Raw genomic sequence first — 20,220 nt, 5'->3', positions numbered from 1 at the left:
AGACAATGCAGTGTCCTCGTGTCCATTTCAGCGTGTCATCGTGGTGACGTGCGTGCTTTGTTACAAAACATCAACTGGTTAAATCAGCTCGAGTGACTCCGTGTCCATGGCAACTGCAAAAGAAACAAACAGATTGCAGAAAGCGCAAAGGATGTTCAGGATGTTCTAATTTAGCCATTTCATTGAGAGAGTTAAAGGTCTCATCATGTTAAAAATTAGCCATTTGTGATAATGACAAACTGAAGAAAACAAAACCAGGACTTTTGAATAAGGGGCATCAACTTCATCTAACTTTATTCATCTTTTTTAGTTGTTTTTTTTAGACGTACAGCCCTGCCACTACAGTACAGCCCATTGTGACAACACAAAAAGGGGTCATAAATACAGAACAATTCATAAAATTACAGGACCTACAAGAACACAAACAACAGAAAACATGATGATGCGTTAGTGAACCAAACACCACTTAAATACAGATATAAATTAGAATCTAGGAGGAATTAATGAATTTTTAGATAGCAAATATTAACATTTAACATATCTATATATAAAAAAGGCTATGTTAGGAATGTGAAGAATAGAAACACTTAAATAAAAGAAAAAATTGTGCTTTACAAAACTTCCTAAAACTCCCCAACATCCACCCTTTTGTCCCGAAACTTGTTCCTGGCCTTGGTTCGAGCTTTAAACGCTGCTGCATTGTAGAGGTGCTAAAACAAACAAAGCATACGATTACACCACAAGAAAAAAAAACATAGTACAGTAAAAATATGTACATGTGGAAAAGGGCTTGCTTACTCGCTCCAGTCTGGAGGTCTTCATTGCTTTCAGAGCAGCAGAATCGATCAACATCGGTGGTCCCAGTTCAAACACGTCTCGTATGAACTCGTTCGCCTGCGGTCAGAAAATTCAACTTCTAAAAATCACTTTGAAGCTTCCTTTTTTGGATGCACTCCACATCTGAGAGCTTTACCTGTAGATGGTAGTTCATCCCAGAGCCTACAAACTCTCTGAAGGTGTCATAAGTCCTCTTCCTCACCCAGCTGTCGATGACCATGCGCTCTGTGCCGAAGCGGATCGTCTCGCTCTGGAAATCCCCTTCCTGTTCCGACACAGAGGAAATGTCACAGTCTGAACTACAGCAACTTTCAACATATCAACTATGTCAACTATTCAGTCTCACCTCTACTGCCTTGAGGACATCTCTAAAGACAGATCTCTGCTTCCTCTTATCGTTCTTGGCTCGATGTTTGTTGCAGTCGGTGGCTAATGCGTTCAGCTTCTCACACAACGACTCCCAGTCTTCATAATCAAACTCCTGCAAGGGAAAGAAAATTAGACAAATACCTTCAGACAAATTCACTGAACAACTAAAATGAGTAAATTATACAAGTTTACTAAATTATTAAAATATTTAATACATTACATTTTGTTAATTAAAATAAGTTTGTGAACACCCGAAGCCTGAGACAGCATGTGAAACGATTTTTAAAATGTAAATAATTTTGTTGGTAAGATAATCTAGTTGTAAATCAGCTACACCACTAGCAAATATCAAAACTAAATTTAAATGCAAATAGTTTCTCATTACCATCATTTATGTGTGAGAAATCTGAACAGTTACACCACCAATACATATATTAATCCTTTAATAAAATAAATACATTTATACAAATAATTTATATAATTTGCTTAAATAGTAATAAATCCAATGAATTAACTTACAGGGTCAACATCTCTGATGAGCTCAAACAGCAGGGCGATGGTCTCCCCAGCAGCAATCCTCATGTTGACGTCGTCATTCTCCAGCAGACATGGAAGTTTAGCCAGATGTCTGAAAAACAGTTGCACATACTTTTTAGTTGTAGGTCCCAAATGCTCCTGGAAGATCAGGACCGTGAAATAGCGAAGGCATAAAACAGCGTTTTCCTGAACTTACTTTTGTGCAATGCTTCTGATGCGGCTGCCGGTGCAGATGGTGAGCAGGAGGGCCCAGGACAAGAGAGCATTTGTGTGGAGCTGTGTGGTCTGAGGACTCACAGAAGGTCTGCTTCCATCTTCTCTGACATACGAGTGGGTGAAGAGGCTCTCAAAACACTCCATAGTGGCATAAACATCCTGGAGGTGACAATCATCAGGTTTGAGTCGATGGTGAAAGCCTCAACATGCTCCAGTGCTTAGAAGTACTCAAAACATGTTTACAGTCAACTCAGGAAACACTTTGACCTGATTATTAAATCAACAAGCTAAAATATTGAACCAGATCAGTTCAGCTCACCGATTAAATTATCGGTTTTCATGATAATTTATATTAAGACAGTAACCATTCAAGTCATTTTCTGGTCTACAGAAAATAAATGAGCAGAATATGGGTTTGAAATTATGAGTAAATAAAAGCGACAATTGTTTTTGAATGAACTAAGAACTAAAAAAGTTACACAGTGTAGCTTTAAGTCTACTTGAATTTAAAAGACAGTACTTGGGGGCTGTTTACACCACTTTATTTATGCATGTTGGCCGGTCAGTTACATGTCACCAGTGTTTTGGGGATGTGAAAACGTGAACTTTTCAAAATGGTTTTCAAAATGTTAGTGTAAAAAAAAAGAAGAAAAAAAAGCTAATTTGTGCAAATGGTGACATCATGTAGATGCCTGTTACATGTTCAGTCTAAAGGTGTGTAAAGTTACAGCGCCAACTACTGGCCTCACATGCCTAATACCTAGCATTTTAGTTGTTTTGTCAGATCCATGTGAACGGGGATCGTTTGACAGTGTTGTTGTCTGTACGCAGAAACCGCAAAAGAAAAAATGCTTTTGTTTTTTTAGTACATTGTCGTCATGTAAACATACCCTAAGGCTTTAATTATCCAACTGCAATTGACTGCTTACCATGATATCATCTTCTGCTACAAGAGTGCAGAGGCCTAGACTCGTAGCGCACTGAAACACAAAGTCAAGATCAACAGATTGTTGCAATCTCAAATTTGCCAAATTGCAAAAATCATAATTTCCTATAAAGGCGCATTAGAGGAACATAACCGTTTACCGCTTGTCTGGCTTGCATGTTAGCTGCTCCATCGTTGAGGATGGTTTTAAATACAGGTTTAAGGGTTTTAAAAACCTCTTCGCTTTCAATCCCAGAACCCAGCTGGATGCACAGGAGACATGCCAGCGAGGCTGCGGCACACTGCTCCACTCCTTTACCTGATTTGCAGATGCAAACAGCCAGCTCAACTTTCTGCACTGATGTCATGGCAACATCTGAAGAAAAATGTTTTATTTCCAATTATTCAGTCACAAATTAAACCAACCTTTTTTCAAGCAACGCTCAATGGCGTCCGTGACGGTCATTCGTCTCTCGGAAATGAACTCGTAGAGGATTTTGGTTGCCATGGCAGTCTTTAGTCCATCAAGGGCACTTTGTCTGGTCTTGGCACTAGAAGAGGAGCATAATTCCTCAGTTCAGACTGCAGCAGGAAGCAGAAATGACATCTAGATTATTCAGAACAATCGGATTTTAATAGAGAAATCCGAGTGAACACAAACCTCTTATCCACTGTGCTGTCGATGTACACCTTCAGTTTGTACTGGAAGTCCTCTTGAGCCATTTCTTCACTTTCACCAGCTGGATGTTTTTAAAAAAAAAAAAGATCATCTTTATATGCATTCATCTCTGATAACATGCTACAAAGTAGCCCACAAGCACTTATGAATGCCATTTCCCGACATCTAAATACCCACCGTCCTCTGCTGCACTGGTTCTTTCACTGAGACTGCTGCAGTGACTGAGGGTCTCACTAGAGGAGTCTTCATCACTGAATGGCTGGACATTTCCTTGTTGTCCTCCTGCAAAATACAGACAGCAAACTTTAACCTTTGTTGATGCTGCGTCGTTCTTTAATAACAACCCCTTTGCAAAGCTGCATTGTATTGCTGGACACGTGCCAATCAAACTGTTACAGTCAGACTAAAATGATCAAGGATCTTTTATTCATGCACTATTCTAATGCAGGGATATGGTCGTGGGAGTTTATGCAGAACAGCATAATCTAACCAAATAGTTGGTGCTGCTGACATGTATAAATCATAGTGTTAGACCGTTATGTAAAAAAAGAAGTGAATTACTAGCTACCTAAATATTTTGTAAGTATTAATCACAGAATAATGCGCATTAAGTATTGGATTACTCATTACTTTCTAAATCCTGTTTTTAACCTTTACCAGATGAACAATACAAGGATAGACATGAAATTGCTCTTAATTTGGTTACACTATTTTAAAGGTGTCATTGTTACGGTGTAAATAATTATACATTTAAGAAATGAGTAACAAATTAAAATAATTAACATGTACTTATAGGGTTAGGGTAAGATTAGGGTTTGGTTAAGCTTAAGCTGCATGTAATTTAGCATAATTTACTGTTATTACTATGGTATGTAACAAGGACACTGTAAAATAAACTGCTACCTAAATTATTTCAAATAAACAGTATACAATTGCATAAATTATTCTTGAACTGACTAAAGTATTTAAAGGAAGGTTATGTTACATTAAAACATCCAGTTTAACATTAAATTAGTTAAATCCACTTTTTTAAATAGAATTGTTCTATAAAATATTTAGTGCAATTACATCAGAAGTAATTAAATTACAGAAACATTAAGAGTAATCCCTTACTTTTTCAAGAGGAAAGTAATTAAATTACTCTAATTTAATTACTTAGTAATTAATTACACTCAACACTGATCATACATTACTTATACACAAGTATAAAAAAGACAATGTTTTAACTTTAAAGTATTTTTAACTAGAGAAGTTTTACGTTCTGAAAGGTAAGGGACAAATATTTTAACAACGAACAGAAAAAAAATTGTAATGAGAAATTACCATTTTAAATACATTAAAATTTGAATACATTTAAAATGTAATTTACTCCTGTAATGGAATAGTTGAATTCAGAAATCTTTAATGAAAACATTTACTTAATATTTTTACCATATTTGAATAATTAGCCTTTTAAGTTCATAAGAATAATATATTGAAAAATAAATGTATAAATGTTTCACTTTTGATAAATTTAATACAACCTTGCTGAATTCAAGTATTCATTTCTATTTTATATTAAATTCTACATCTCTCTGGCCACAAACTTTTGAAATGATAACAGCCTTTCATTTAACTTTTTTAGAACAAAAATTATGTCCCAAGTCCTAAGATGACCAACCCTGTATTGACACTTACAGATAAGAGTGTTTTCCAAATAATTTCAGGCGGTCATATAAGGGAGTTCTCTTTGACCTTAAAGATTCAAGGCTATTAATGTGTATACAGTGAATTCAGCCATGTGTTATCAGCCCAGCAAAATGCAGATATCTGCAGGAGGTACAAAAGGTCCCATACTGTTGTGCAAGGTCAGATACTTTTTTTTTTACTTATGCAAATAAAAACTCTTGTGTGAGGTTTCTCAGACAAAAGTCGATATGTCTAGTTATAGAGTACAGCAGATGAACAGAAAGAATGACGGGAAAGAGTACATGGGTGCCAGAACACACAGTCTCTTTCTTCTCAACGGCCTGTGCAAATCCAGCGAGCAGATGGGCTGAGAACATCTAATAACAGACTGCAGACTGATTTATACACGTTTCCAGCTGAAAAATGTGCACTTGGTGTTCTTGGTTGCTTCTTCCTGTCCTCTATTTGGTCCCACAGCAGGCCTGTGTTATATAAGCGACAGCGCATGGCCTGAAATAACCTCAAACACACACTGACAGCTGAAACACAGCAGCTTCCTCCTATTTGACATTTCACATAACAGCAATTATTATACATTTATTGACTTTAATTCTAATATAATCAACCGTATTTTAAGTTGCAAAATATGAGTTGCATCATCTGATTTGATTGTTTTGTTATACATTAGCGTTAAACATTGTAACGTTACTGTATAATCATCATCCAAGTTTATTCCATCTGTTAAGCTTTGGCCATTTGATAAATGTCATTAATATGACAGGCGCTTTACAGAAACCCAAATATTCAAAACTAAACATTACCTTAAAAACAAACACCATATTTAAAAAGACAAACGTACATTTCCAACCGTCCATAGCTCACACTGTAATATTCTTTTGTTTGTGTCAAAAGAAAGACATCCCTGGCTGTCAACCAAAGCGGGCTTTGTAGTCATGGAAGTTGTAGTTCTCTTCCTCCAATTTCATTGCCGAACCGACGCGTAAAGAACTACAAATCCGAAAATCCTTTTCGCGCAGCAGGCCACAAAAAAACAACCGGTCATTTCCAGACATTCCACCCCACTTACCTCTGCCGCTCCTTTTCTTGGCCCGTGGCATCTTGCTTAAATGAGTAGTTCCGCGCCTAAAATCAACCAATACACGACCAGTTTTTACTATAATGTCTTTTCAGTTGAGTATATTCCAATGGCACAGTGAAAAGGAAAGTATTAAAAGCGATTCCGGTGTTACACTTGGAGCGCGAGCGATACATTTTCCCTGACAAACTAGGGCTGCGTCAGCGCGCTGCCGCGAAGCGCTTTTATACCACCAATGGTGACGTGCTTAAAAAGGCGTTACCTCACGTGGACCTTGATACAGTAGGACCAATCACGTTACAGTATACTCCGACGTCCTCATATTTGACAGACTTCCGCCTGGTTTGTATTGGTTGGTTTGTGCTGTCACGTCCTCATGCGGGTTCCATGGGTGCACGTTACACATAATACAACACATGTAATGGGTGATTGATTATTAATATATATATATATATATATATATATATATATATATATATATATATATATATATATATATATATATATATATATATATATATATATATATATATATATATATATATATATATTAAAACCAACAGATTATTATTATTATTTTTTTACCTTTTACCGGAACCCAAATATAATGATACATCCTCTGTTGATGCATGTATAGCGACTATTTGCCATTTTTAACCGAACAGACAAATCAAATAGCCTATTGGTTTTAACTTAGTGATTAACTTAGTGCGATTGTAAAATATGTGTTTAAGAGTTCATTTTATTAAGTTCACAGGACCAAAAGTACAAGTAGGCTAGTTGAAGAAACACCGAAGTATAACGTTTCTGTAGTGTATGTGATCAAAGTCTTAGGGTAAAAGTCATGAAGAAAATGAAACCTGTATGGAGGAGGATAGTTTTCATTAGTAAAGACTCCTCTAACCACGTGCAATGAATGTTTTAAGTGCACATAGGCTATCAGTGCAACAGGTGGACTCAAGGCTACGCTGGCACTGATAGCTGCCAAGCACATGTCTATAAAGCCTTGTCATTTATTACATAATTCAAAACGAAATGGACAATTCCTACTTTTTATGGAATTTTGCAGTTTATTTATCTATACACATTATTATTTTTTCATAATCTCTAATCAAAATAACTTCCAGAAGACATCTATTTTTTCTCTGATGATGCGCTTAACGCCACAAAAATAAAAAAATAAAAATTCAAAGTTCAAACAAAAAGTTCTTAATACTCATAAAAGTTCATTTGTTTGAACTAAGTTGTTTAATTTGACTTGCCTCTACTCAAACCAATTGATTATTTAGAGCGTTAGGGTTTACAGTGTTTTGAATTATATAATCCAAAACATAATAAACTTTGTGATCAACAAAAATTTATGATAGGCTATTTACACATTGTCTCCATCAAGATATTTATCACGAACACAACTTTTATTAATTTTGAGGCCTTAGTAAACAGCTAAAGGTAAACTACACAAACACCACAGTCACTCAACTTCACTGTCACCACCACTAGCCCCCAACAACTCTTTCAGTTTTTATCTTAACATTTTTTCACAGAATGTTTGAGTTAGACTAGTTTATAAGAGCATACTTATGTGACACTGTAAAAGTTTATCTGTTCGTCATGATGGCTTTTAATGTCCCGACAGCCTCTGTAGTCCCATTTCGCCAGATACCGCCTTTTTCAAGACACATGGCTTTATGGGGCTATATTGATGTATTTTATGTTGTAGAAAAAATCCTGAAAGTGCCTTGAGCTTGTGTTCACCATATATTCCAGCCATTTAAACAGAATTAAACACATATCTTGGCCTATAAAAGGATGTCCTGCACCACTCTATTAGGAAGAAAAGACTACTGACTTCTGTTTCATGCTCTTAGTTTTACAGTTACTCCCCCAAGCAAAACCCCCACCTTGATGCTTTTTGATGCAATCACTTCAACTGAATGCATAAAATCCTAACAGGATCTGTAATGAGGACTCCACTAGATGGAGCTCTTTTTAAAATAATAATGCTTCAGAGTGATCTGATATCATTTCATAATGTATAAAGGGATTCTTCTGATGATTCAAGATCAGTCAAAACAAATAAGGTGACGTTTCATGGTACACAATTGCGTTTCCCCCTCTAGAATTTCCTAAATTAATTTAGTGCAGTTTTTGTAACAACATAATACAGTCAAACCAAAATGTATTCAGACACCTTCAACACAGTATAAAAGTTTATTCGCTATAGTTTAGAAAATGGTAATAAAATATGACGAGAACAGAACAAATGAATCTTGATATTGTCAGATAACTTTGATAGAAAGGTAATGGAGTACAATCAGCGGTCAGATGTTACATTAAAGAACACAAGTGGATAATACTAATTCAGGTCAACCAACGATCAAGTAGTGCTTGATTTTGTTCAGTGTAAAAGGTCGCATTAGCAATTAAAGAAAAAACACTGAAGCAAAACATGGTCAGGTCAAAGTGTTGAATAATTTTGGTTCTAATTTTTTTCCACAGTTCACTTTATTTAGCTATCCTCACTTACATAAATGAACTAGTGTCCTGCGCCCACTAGTAGACATGTATATCTGGTGTCTGAATCATTTTTGTTTTATAATCAGACAGTTTTCCATCTGATCTGTGGATTATTTGACAAAAGCCAGCCCAAAGAGAATATTGCTATTGCTTTGGCCGACCTTTAGAATCTGGGAATTAGATTAACACTGTGTATAAGGTTTATATTTTAATGCCATTCTCAACCCAACAGGCTGTGCCAAACTGGTGATGATGACTTCCAAAAGCTGTAGCCATATTTAACTGTACATTTTTACAGGTGGCTGTTCAAATAATGTCCTCAAAACATTACTGCAAAAAAAAAAAAAAAAAAATGTTTTTTGTCTGAACTGGTTTTGTTGGATGTTCATCTGACATTTTTTAATGTTACTACTTGTTTCAAAATGTTCACTCAACATCCCCGTAATGATAAAAATCAACGTTCGCATTAACCACAAAAAGCTAACGTGAACATTTTTTTTCGTTAGCTCACTAGAACTACAGAGAAGCACTCAAAAAAGAAATGAGTTATGAAAGGGTGTTGGGTCTAAATATATATTCATCCCATATGTAAACTCTGTTGAATAATTGATAACACACCCTGAGGGGCTGCGCAGGGGGTCAGTGAATAACACACTGCTGTTAGAAATCAGAAGATGGCTCAGTAACTCAACAAGCAGCTGCCGTGATGTTTTCTGCTGCTTTTTTATGGTCATTCAAATCATTTTAAGTCAGGTGTACTTGAAGGTATTTCAGAATGTTGGTAATGCAATATTTACAATGCAAATTACTGTCAGTTCATTAAAAGTCATTTTCCTCTGCTTTTAAAACAACAGTTTGATATTTGAGCACCAATTAGCTATTCTTTAAAAATATATATTTGATGTCAGACAAAAGCGGTGTGACGTAGAAATTCTTTCCCTTTGATTTCCTAACTGTATTTATTATTTCACAGATGACATTAGTATGGTACCAAAATGCACAATGAGCATGAGGTGGAAGGAAAGAACAGATTGCATGAGGTGTTTAGCGGTGTGTGAAAGTCTTGCATCTGCACAGGTCAGGTGTTTAAAATGAGCTGATATATCAACCTTTCCCTTATCAAATGAATATTTCGACATTAGTGTATATCTAAGTGCTTTTAGACATTTTAATACTTGCTGCATCACTGATGCTCAGATTGTTTCAGAAAGGTCATGGTGTAAACAATGGGTTTATTAAAGTCACCAGTTCTTAGTTTTTTATGCAACATTGCAGTGTTTATTATAAATGATTTATTCTGGGCACATCATGATTTCATGATGTGTTCATAATCTTTAATCTAAAATCTTCCCCTCATCCTAGCAGCAACATCTCTTTTCTTCTCTGATGATGTGTTCACTAGAGCGAGGGCGGGGCAACCTGTCACTCACATGAGATCGACCAATAGCAAACCACAACCATCAGATTAATTCTGAAGGAAAAAAATCAAGTCTAAAACACAGCCGAAGGCAAAACATTTTAGCAAGAGAACGCTTAGTTTCTCTGGGAACAGAAAACATTTTGTGAGCAGCCACAAAGTTTCTCGGGGGAAAGATTTTTGTTTTGTTTTTTGTTTTGTTTTGCAAATGAACGCTAAGTTTCTTTGGGGAACGCAAAACATTTTGTGAAAGAACACAAAGTTTCTCTGACGATGCAAAGATTTATCAAGTGAACACAATGTTTCTTAGGGAAACAAGGCAAGGCAAGTTTATTTGTATTGAACATTTCATAACCAATGGCAATTCAAAGTGCTTTACATAGAAATTAATTAAAATAGTGATAATATGAGAAAAAACTATACCATGTGCACCAATTAAAAATTAAAAACAAGGATAATTAAAACAGCTGTAAAGATCATTTAAAAAATACATAAAATAAAATAAATTGGTCAGATAAAACAATAATGGTCTGAAATAAAAATGAAAACATCCTTCAGTTTACAGCCTACATACATGAACCATCTTAATTAGATCAGCTCTCCTTCATAACATCCATTTGAATCACTATTCCCTGATTTTTACTCAGGAACCTTCTTGTTAAACCCATTTTCACTCACCATACCCTTCCCCAGCCTAGAAATCTAGACACACCCTAGCGGCAGCAAATCTAATCTGTCTGCGAGTGTCGTCTTGCAACTCTCAATACCCTTCTGAGCTGTAATCGCCTAACTCTGGACGGGCCAATCACATCGTGTATAGAGTCGGTGGGCGGGGCTTAATAAAATGACGGCCGAGTTGTACGTGCACGTGCTTCTAGGAAACCATAGACCGTAAAAAAATATGGACGACTCGACATCATCCGTTTCCGCTTGCCATATTTGAAGCTTTCAGGCGGCCTTGCACGGCGCTGACATCTTGGGACCGAGTCTGCGCAGTAGCGATTTCGGGATTGGAGTTGCGCAGTAGAGCGCAGGAAGTAGAGCAGGAAGTACAGTCGCGATATCAAAAGCCCGCCCACACTCTCGCAGATGCAGAAAAATTAATTATGTTGGTGTGAAATAAACAGTTATGGAAATGTATAAATTAAAGCTAAAGCTCTAATCTGCTCCCAAAAATTTCGAAAAAAGTCCGTTAGTGCCTCAGTGACAACTTCACTCAGAGAAGCCGTCAGTCTCAGCTGTCAATCATGACGTCACACCCCCCGTTTTTATAGCATCAAATAACTAACTCAAAGTAAACTTATTTTTAAAACGAACACCTGAAATGAAATCATCGTGATGATAACTGCCTTCAGTGACATAAACTAACTTTGGGGGGACATTTTTGAACTGTAATTTTATTATTTAGTTTGCCTCGCGTCCATTAGAAATCACAGAGGGGCGGCTATACTGGGACCGGTCACCGGGGAGCGATCGAGGCCCGAAAGCTTCAGTAAATGAGAGGGAGACTGCAGGCTTGTAGGAAACACATAAACTGGCGAACGGCGGTCTTTCCAATCAGCTTTGACCGCGACTTGGAGTTAAGCTTTTCTCTGAGAAAAGAACAAAGAATTAGCCTAGAAATCTAGACGCACCCTATAGCGGCAGCAAATTTAATCTGCCCGTGAGTGTCGTCTAGCAACTCTCAATACCCTTCTGAGCTGTATTCCCCTAACTTTGGACGGGCCAATCACATCGTGTATAGAGTCGGTGGGCGGGGCCATAATGACGACGGCCGAGTTGCGTGTCAAACTCACTATTTCCATCAAACTCAGTTTTTACTCATCATATTTAACTCAAATGAACATATAGTGAAGGAGTGAACGCACAATTTTGTACTCAAACACAACGTTTCGCGGGATTGTAAAATATTTTTCCTTAAAGGGTTAGTTCACCCAAAAAATTAAATTCTTTCAATAATTACTTGCCCTAATGTTGTCCGACACCTGTAAGACCTGTTCATCTACAGAACACCAATATTTTAGTTGAAATCTCAATAGCTCAGAAAGGCCTCCGTTGATACCAATGTCATAGTTTTTTTGCACAAGAAACAACAACTAAATAATGATTTATATAGTAATGGCTGATAAAGCTTCGACCGGTTATGAATCAATGTATCGAATCAGCGGTTCGGATCGCCAAAGTCACGTGATTTCAGCAGTTTGGCGGTTTGACACGTGACCCGAATCATGAATTGATACGCTGATTTTTGCACTCAAAAACGATTCTCGTCGCTTTATAAAATGATTGTAGAATAACTGTAGTGAGATGGACTTTGTAACGACGTCTTTATCCTTTTATGGGTCCCATGGGAAATGTCATTGCTGCCAATGGAGGCCTTTCTGAGCCATCAGATTTCAACAAAAATATCTTCACTTGTGTTCCGAAGATGAACAGAGGTCTTTGGGTGTCGAACGACATGAGGGTGAGTAATTAATGACAGAATGTTCATTTTTGGGTGAACTAACCCTTTAACCTTTTCCTAATGTCCTTAAATTCTCCCCACACTACCACCAAAAACAAACCCAACACAATGTGCTGATAACCTGACGACACCTATTAAAAATACATCACACAGGTCATGTTGAAGACATTGGAGTAATACACTGATACAATATTTGCGTGGTATTTCGATTTCAAATCTGCTTGTCATTCAAGGCCAGTGAAATCTTTATTCTCTTGCTTCAGTTCATCACTAGGAGGCCGTGATGAACCGCTTCTTGATGTTGTTTGCATGTGAGGCGGTAGCATTAACATTTTCATTGTCAGTGTTTTGTTTTGTTGATGAGAGTACAAAATGTTGTCTTGGCAGAAGGTGAGTCCTGGCAGCATTTTTCCGATCATTTTCCAGGTTTCCACCCCTCATGCTGTTTTTCCTGGCATTGATTTAGACACTTAAAACTTTGGGACGGACAACTGAATGAATTTCATTTCCGCAACCACTTCCTCCTCCCTTCACATTTTCCCTTTTCACTGTGGATGCCTTGAAGTAGGTCGGAGCATGTTGCCAAGTTTGGTCTCTTAATGCGTTTACACTCCTCCCGAAGAGTTTATTCAGCCACGAGGGTCATTAATGTCAAACGCCATATCAGCAAATCAGGAGGCTGGTTTACTGTATTGGTTTGGATGAAATTATACATTCTCATTTTCTTGATAAAGCTCTTTGAGTATTACTAATCAAATAGGCTGATCTCAGAGCCAACACTCAACCAGATTAACCGAGCTCATGTGATCGGTTCTCCTCACACTGCTGAAAGAAGGAGTAAATGGTGGTTGACAGGTTGATATGGAGTTACTAAAGCGTTAAGTGTGATTTAGTATGCTGCTGTGCAGTTGCTTAGGTGTTCTGGTGGTTTACTTAACAGTGCACTCTAAAAAATGCTGGGTTAAAAACAACCCAAGTTGGGTTGAACATGGGCAAACCCAGAAATTGGGTTGTTTGAATGGGTCCATTCACTGGGTTCAAACAACCCAATTTCTGGGTTTGTCCATTTTCAACCTAACTTGGGTTGTTTTTAACCCAGCATTTTTTAGAGTGCACTGTTAAGTAAACCACCAGAACACCTAAGCAACTGCACAGCAGCAGTATAGTATTAATTTATTGTGAATTCATTTTTTATTTTTTAGGTTTATGTAACTGAAATAAATAAATAGTTTTTATATATGATTTTATTTCAGTTTGTTTTATTTTTGTTTTTATTTAAAATAATATATTTTTATGGTTTTAGTTATAATAGTTATATTATGTAGTTATAATTTAATTCTGATCCCTGAAAAGGTATAATAATTAAAATAACAATAACAATATTATTAGTATTATTTGTGTTGTTGTTGTTATTAATAAAATCAAACAAAATCCTATTTATATTATTAAAGGGATAGTTCACCCAAAAATGTTAATTCTGTCATCATTTACTCACCCTCGTGTTGTTCCAAACCTGTAGTTTCTTTCTTCTGTTGAACACAAGAGAAGATATTTGGAAGAATGTTTGTAACCAAGCAGATGGAGCAAACATTCGCTATTATAGTAGGGGAAAAATAGCCTGACAAGCCGGACCCACATCAAGATGTTTGGTCTGGAAACTCACCATAGACAGCTCAATCCGAGCGGCGGGATAAACGGTTGTCTTTCAAACTCCCTCTGCACGCGATAGGATAGCGCTACAACCAACCAGAGCAACGAAGGTGAAACAGAGCTTGTTGATAGATTAAACATTCGCCGTATCCGGTCGGCAAAACCCTGAACACATCTTCCCTTTTTATGAATGACTTCAGTGCCGTTCTTTGTTCTTTTCTCAGAGAAAAGCTTAACTCCAAGTCTTCCAGAGTCGCGGCCAAAGCTGATTCGAAAGACCGCCGTTCGCCAGTTTCTGTGTTTACTAGAAGCACGCAAACGCAACCTCGGCCGTCGTCATTATGGCCCCGCCCACCGACTCTATACACGATGTGATTGGCCCGTCCAGAGTTAGGCGATTACAGCTCAGAAGGGTATTGAGAGTTGCTAGACGACACTCGCGGGCACATTAGATTTGCTGCCGCTAGGGTGCGTCTAGATTTCTAGGCTAGGGGAAAAATACTATGTTAGTGAATGTTTGCTCCATCTGCTTTGTTACAAACATTCTTCCAAATATCTTCTCTTGTGTTCAACAGAAGAAAGAAACTCATACAGGTTTGGAACAACACGAAGGTGAGTAAATGATGACAGAATTAACATTTTTAGTGAACTATCCCTTTAATACCAGTATTTGCATTATGACTTTTTATTAATTCGTTAATAATTTAGCTTGTATTTCATTAGTCCTTTATTTATTTCACTGCTTTTGGTGCGAGTATATATTTTTTACAATGTTGTATGTATAAAAAAAACATCCCAATGATGTTTAACATTGATAGCAATAGCAAACCCTACTGAAGGGATTCTTTATAGCTGAAACACTTACGTCTGGAGTAGATAAACTGATATACAGAAATAGATCATCTAAGAAACAGATGCCTTGCCTTAGCATGTAGCGTGTCTTCACCATGATATTATGAATTTGCTCATACAGCCTGTCTGTTTGCTGAGGGCCAAGGTTACCTTGCTTTGACTGCTCTAAATTGCGTGACTGCTCTGGACTGCCGTCATCTGGCACAGTTCATCATTTCATGCACTTCTCTCTTTTTTCTTGTCGCTGCCCTTGTCATGTCTTTCTGCTGACCCACAGAACCGCGGTGAATGCTGGAAGGGAGGTGTATCTTTGGAGCGAGAGAAGGAAAAGGCAGACTAATTGATCTTGCAGAATAACCACAAATCTCAGCCACTATGCGATCATGTTCCCCTGAAACAACATGATGAAAATAAAAATCACAAAAACACGTGTTCTTGTAAAAAAACAGCATTTCACGCACATGTATGTGCGTTTTCAGGAACATGGAGTGGTCTGGCCCTGTCAGATCCATATGTTTCTTTCCATTTCTTTGAATAGCACATCATTTTATTACATCTGACAAGGCCGCCTGTCTGTATTGAACAGTACCAGCAAGTAGACACAAGACTTCTCCATTCATTTCTAGCAGCTCTGTGTCTTCTCCACTGACTTGATGCCCCTGTACTGACAGCGCAGAGCTGCCCATCACAATGTACATCCATTTTTAAGGCGCTCGCCAAGGTGGTCTTAAATAATATATTCTGATAGAGAAGGGGGCTGCATTCTTTCATTCAGACTCTTTATGCACAGCAACACTTTACACACACATATATTAGGTAAACATTAACTTTTATTTTGGATGTGATTAATCGCTATTAATCGATTGCCCAGCACTACATATTTTATATCGTTTTTAATTGCATGTTGCCAACATTTAAGCTCGCTTAACAAATAACAAGTAAAAATTACGCTTAGAAATAATTGAAGTGTAATACGACGCGGAAATTATTTATGTGTCTCACATCCAGGATCTGGGTTACGCAAAAACTACCCCCACACTGGGTTGTTACACCTTCCCAGGATTGTCTGACCCAGGAGGTTACACAAACCCAAACACTGGTTTGTAACATCTGACCCAGTATCTGGGTTACACAAAAACTACCCGAACACTGGTTTGTTACGTCTGACCCAGGATCAGGGTTACAAATGCTGGGTTGTTATGCCTTACCCAGGATCTGGGTTACACAAAAACTACCCAAACACTGGGTTGTTACATCTGACCCAGGATCGCGGTTACAAACACTGGGTTGTTACGCCTGACCCAGGATTGTCTGACCCTGGATCAGGATCGGGGTTACACAAAAACTACCCAAACACTGGGTTTTAACGTCTGACCAAGGATCTGGTTTACACAAAAACTACCCAAACACTGGGTTTTAACGTCTGACCAAGGATCTGGTTTACACAAAAACTACCCAAACACTGGGTTTTAACGTCTGACCAAGGATCTGGTTTACACAAAAACTACCCAAACACTGGGTTGTTACATTTGACCCAGGATTAGCTGGCTCCAAACACAGGATTGTTACGCCTTACCCAGGATCGTCTGACCCAGGATCAAGATCTGGGTTACACAAAAACTACCCAAACACTGGGTTGTTACATTTGACCCAGGATTAGGGCTACAAACACAGGATTGTTACGCCTTACCCAGGATCGTCTGACCCAGGATCAAGATCTGGGTTACACAAAAACTACACAAACACTGGGTTATTATGTCTGACCCAGGATTGGGGTTACACAAAAACGACCCAAACACTAAATTGTTATGTCTGACCCAGTAGCTGGGTAACACAAAAATGACCCAAATACTGAAAAAATAACCCAAAAGGCTGAACTTGGATTTGGGATTTGGGTAGAAAAAATAACCCAAGAGAGTATTATGCTGCCTAGTTCTTTTGAACAGCCTGTTAATGTTACCTATGTGGGCAGCTCAGTTCTGAAACAGAGCTTGTGTCTTACTTCATAAACCCTAAAGAAATGCTTAGTTGTGGCTGTTACACATCCAGAACACATCTATAAAAAGATTGTAACCTCTGAGTCAGAGTTAAAGAAATCAATGCGAGTAGGCAGGAACTGATGTTTACAGCATTTTCATTTTGGATTCGGGGATATCCATTTTGGAAACCAAAAAAAAAAGAAGCTGTGAGTTAGACGAATGTGATGTCGCTTGTTATAGTTTCTGTTCTGCTTCTCTCAGGCCGTGACGTCTGGAGCAAACAGCAGCAGGGAAGCAATAACTGTTAATTGATTCATTTACTATACAGCAGTAATAATAGAGAACAGCATGTTCATTTATGTGCTTCATTTCAATTATTTGTTGTATGAGAAGGGGGATTATTGGATTTTCTCTGTGTTGCCTGGCAACCTGATTTTATATTTAATAAACTAAAAAACCAACCAAGGATGACATCCCTCATTCAAATATGAATTAGCAAGAAATGTTAGAGAATCTCTCAACCGCCTTTATTAGCACAAAGGGGATGTGACCTCACACAGAAAGAAGAAATGAGTTGAGTAATGTAGAATCATCTTGGCAGCCAAATGTAATATATATATATATATGAAGTAAGACAATACAAACTTTATTAGTTGTGAGTGTTTTTTACATGGTAAACCACGGGGGATTATACTTAGATGTTTGACCCAGTTAATGGTCTTCTGCTCTATGTTCTCTGAATTCATGTGTTGCCAAAGTTGCTCTTTGGTAATTGTTGTACAAAAAATTGTTACCTTTTTTTTTTTATTTTTTACTTCATTGTAATGGTACGAAACTTGTAAATGTTAGTAATATTGGTAAATGTTGGTAAATGTTTCAGCACTTGCTATGTGAGCACCAAAAAATCTAAAAGGAAATCATTGACATGATTCAAAAATGTTAAACGGTCACTCTTGTTCTCCTCACTGTCACAAATGACAGCATTGGAAATAAATGGGGAAAAAATGTCATATAGAGGAAACCTTTGGTACTGCTCCCAAACTAAATCTTACAGAAAGCTCTCTTTTTTTTAGATATCAAGCTCAATTTTGAAACATGTTTTAGGTTTAGATTTATGTTTTGTTGTGTTTTTTTGTCACAGTTTCAAATCTTTGAAAGTTTGAATGTCAAAAAAGACTGAATAGCAGCTCTCAGCCAATCAAATTCAAGGACCAGAACTGCTGTACAATAGCCTATAAATCTAGACGCACCCTATCGGCAGCAAATTTATTTTTTGTTAATTTTAATTAACAATTTTTTAATTTTAATTAAATTTAAATTAAAACATCTTGATGTGGGTATGGCTTGTCAGGCTAGCTGTACAACATAAGGAAGGAATAACTGACGACAGACTGTTGAAAATAAAGCACACCCGAGTTGTATGCACACTCCGCTTTGCGTCGTGACCGCATTACCAACTCTGATGTGCATTATTTTTCGAATAATTCAACGGGCCGTCTTCAATTATTCCTTACTTATGTTGTACAGTAGTTCTGGTCCTTCAATTTGATCTGGAATTGAATCTGGCCCTGTGTTTTTAATTTAAAAAAATTTGGATTCATTGAATCATTTTCTCAATTTGGAACAATTTACCAATTAAATTTGAACAACGACATTCTTGCTCATGTGAATTATATGATGTTCATATCAATGCATACATTACAGACGTTTAAAAAAAAGATGCAGAGATATTGTTATGAAGAATAATTCTTGAGAAGGAGCATGTGTTAAGTGGCAGTGAAACACACGGCTCACTGTGTATCCGTATGCTCATGTGCTACTTTTACGTCCTATAGGCTTTTATATGTATTTCCTTTCTATACCATAATCAAACACTTTCTTCCATCCATGCACACCCAAATCCTGTGCACCACATGCACAGGATTCCGGACTTCCTCTAGAAATACAGCTGTTTTTTATTTATGTGTATTGACAGCAAGCTGAAAATAAAACAAGAACCCCATTGAGTGTGTGATCCGCCAGAGCACCTGTGCCAATCTCCCGGCTTCAGGACTTATAGATGTGGAGCTGCTGTAGGCGTCCTGCGTCTGCGAAGCTTCCTCCTCAAAGCTTAAACGGCCTATTTACTCTTCACACAGGCACAATGCTCATGAAGCCCCTTTCCTCCTTGCAGCTGTGTGTGTGTGTGTGTGTGTGTGTGTGTGTGTGTGTGTGTGTGTGTGTGTGTGTGTGTGTGTGTGTGTGTGTGTGTGTGTGTGTGTGTGTGTGTGTGTGTGTGTGTGTGTGTAAAGGAACAATACAGTGACCTTCAGCCATTCATAACCAGCAGTATGTGGAAAATAAACCATCAGATGTCAATGTGTTCCAGTCCATCCATCCATCCATCCATCCATCCATCCATCCATCCATCCATCCATCCATCCATCCATCCATCTATCTATCTATCTATCTATCTATCTATCTATCTATCTATCTATCTATCTATCTATCTATCTATCTATCTATCTATCTATCTATCTATCTATCTATCTATCTATCTATCTATCTCCGTCCGTCAGTCCGTCCGTCCGTCTGTCCAAATAGACATACTTCCATAGCAGCAGGTGGAGCTGGGGGAGGTGGAGGGTTTCAGAGGAACTTTGCGCTGCAGGTTGAACAAGTAATCTCATTGGCTGTATAGGATCAGCAGAGGCCAATCAGCTTGTTCCATATGATAATGAATTGATTGCTAGCAGATTGTATGTAAAGAACATATTAGCCTTTCCCCTCAAGCGTTTCTTGACAGATTGACAGACTTCGTGGTAATATATTTATAGTGACACTGCTATATTTTGGCGGAACCATCTCTTTAAGATAAAAATAAAATAAAAATGACATCACCTTCAAGAAAATTTCAGATCCAAAATCCGGTGTTGCATCATCCGTCAAAACACATTTCACATTAAAGCTGATGAAAGGTGCACATCCAGCAGTCAAGCCTGACGATGGCAAAAATAAACCCGTCAGCTGCCGGG

General features: G+C 37.6%; 1 protein-coding gene across 1 annotated transcript; it reads right to left on the bottom strand.

The window, feature by feature from the left end:
- Window positions 1-277: 277 nt before the first annotated feature.
- Window positions 278-6,540, bottom strand: ifrd1 (interferon-related developmental regulator 1). Its single transcript, XM_067427379.1, has 12 exons — window positions 6,319-6,540; window positions 3,741-3,845; window positions 3,546-3,624; window positions 3,311-3,435; window positions 3,046-3,203; window positions 2,889-2,939; window positions 1,940-2,118; window positions 1,726-1,834; window positions 1,184-1,318; window positions 974-1,102; window positions 799-894; window positions 278-710 (listed from the first exon to the last, which is right to left on the bottom strand). The coding sequence occupies exons 1-12, from the start codon at window positions 6,347-6,349 to the stop codon at window positions 624-626; spliced, it is 1,284 nt and encodes a 427-aa protein (XP_067283480.1). The 5' UTR covers window positions 6,350-6,540; the 3' UTR covers window positions 278-623.
- Window positions 6,541-20,220: the final 13,680 nt, after the last annotated feature.

This window comes from Pseudorasbora parva, chromosome 20, assembly GCF_024679245.1.
Source record: "Pseudorasbora parva isolate DD20220531a chromosome 20, ASM2467924v1, whole genome shotgun sequence".
Taxonomy (NCBI): domain Eukaryota; kingdom Metazoa; phylum Chordata; class Actinopteri; order Cypriniformes; family Gobionidae; genus Pseudorasbora; species Pseudorasbora parva.
Note: the sequence above shows the minus strand (reverse complement) of the source record. Positions and strands in the feature narration are given on the sequence as shown.

Bases quoted from the DNA above. Each gene is read 5' to 3' on its own strand.
- ifrd1 (XM_067427379.1), bottom strand. From the start codon at position 6,349: ATGCCACGGGCCAAGAAAAGGAGCGGCAGAG. The intron at 3,436-3,545 runs GTTTGTGTTCAC...CTCCTCTTCTAG, and splicing joins GACAGCACAGTGGATAAGAG to TGCCAAGACCAGACAAAGTG. The intron at 2,119-2,888 runs GTAAGCAGTCAA...TGTCACCTCCAG, and splicing joins TAGCAGAAGATGATATCATG to GATGTTTATGCCACTATGGA.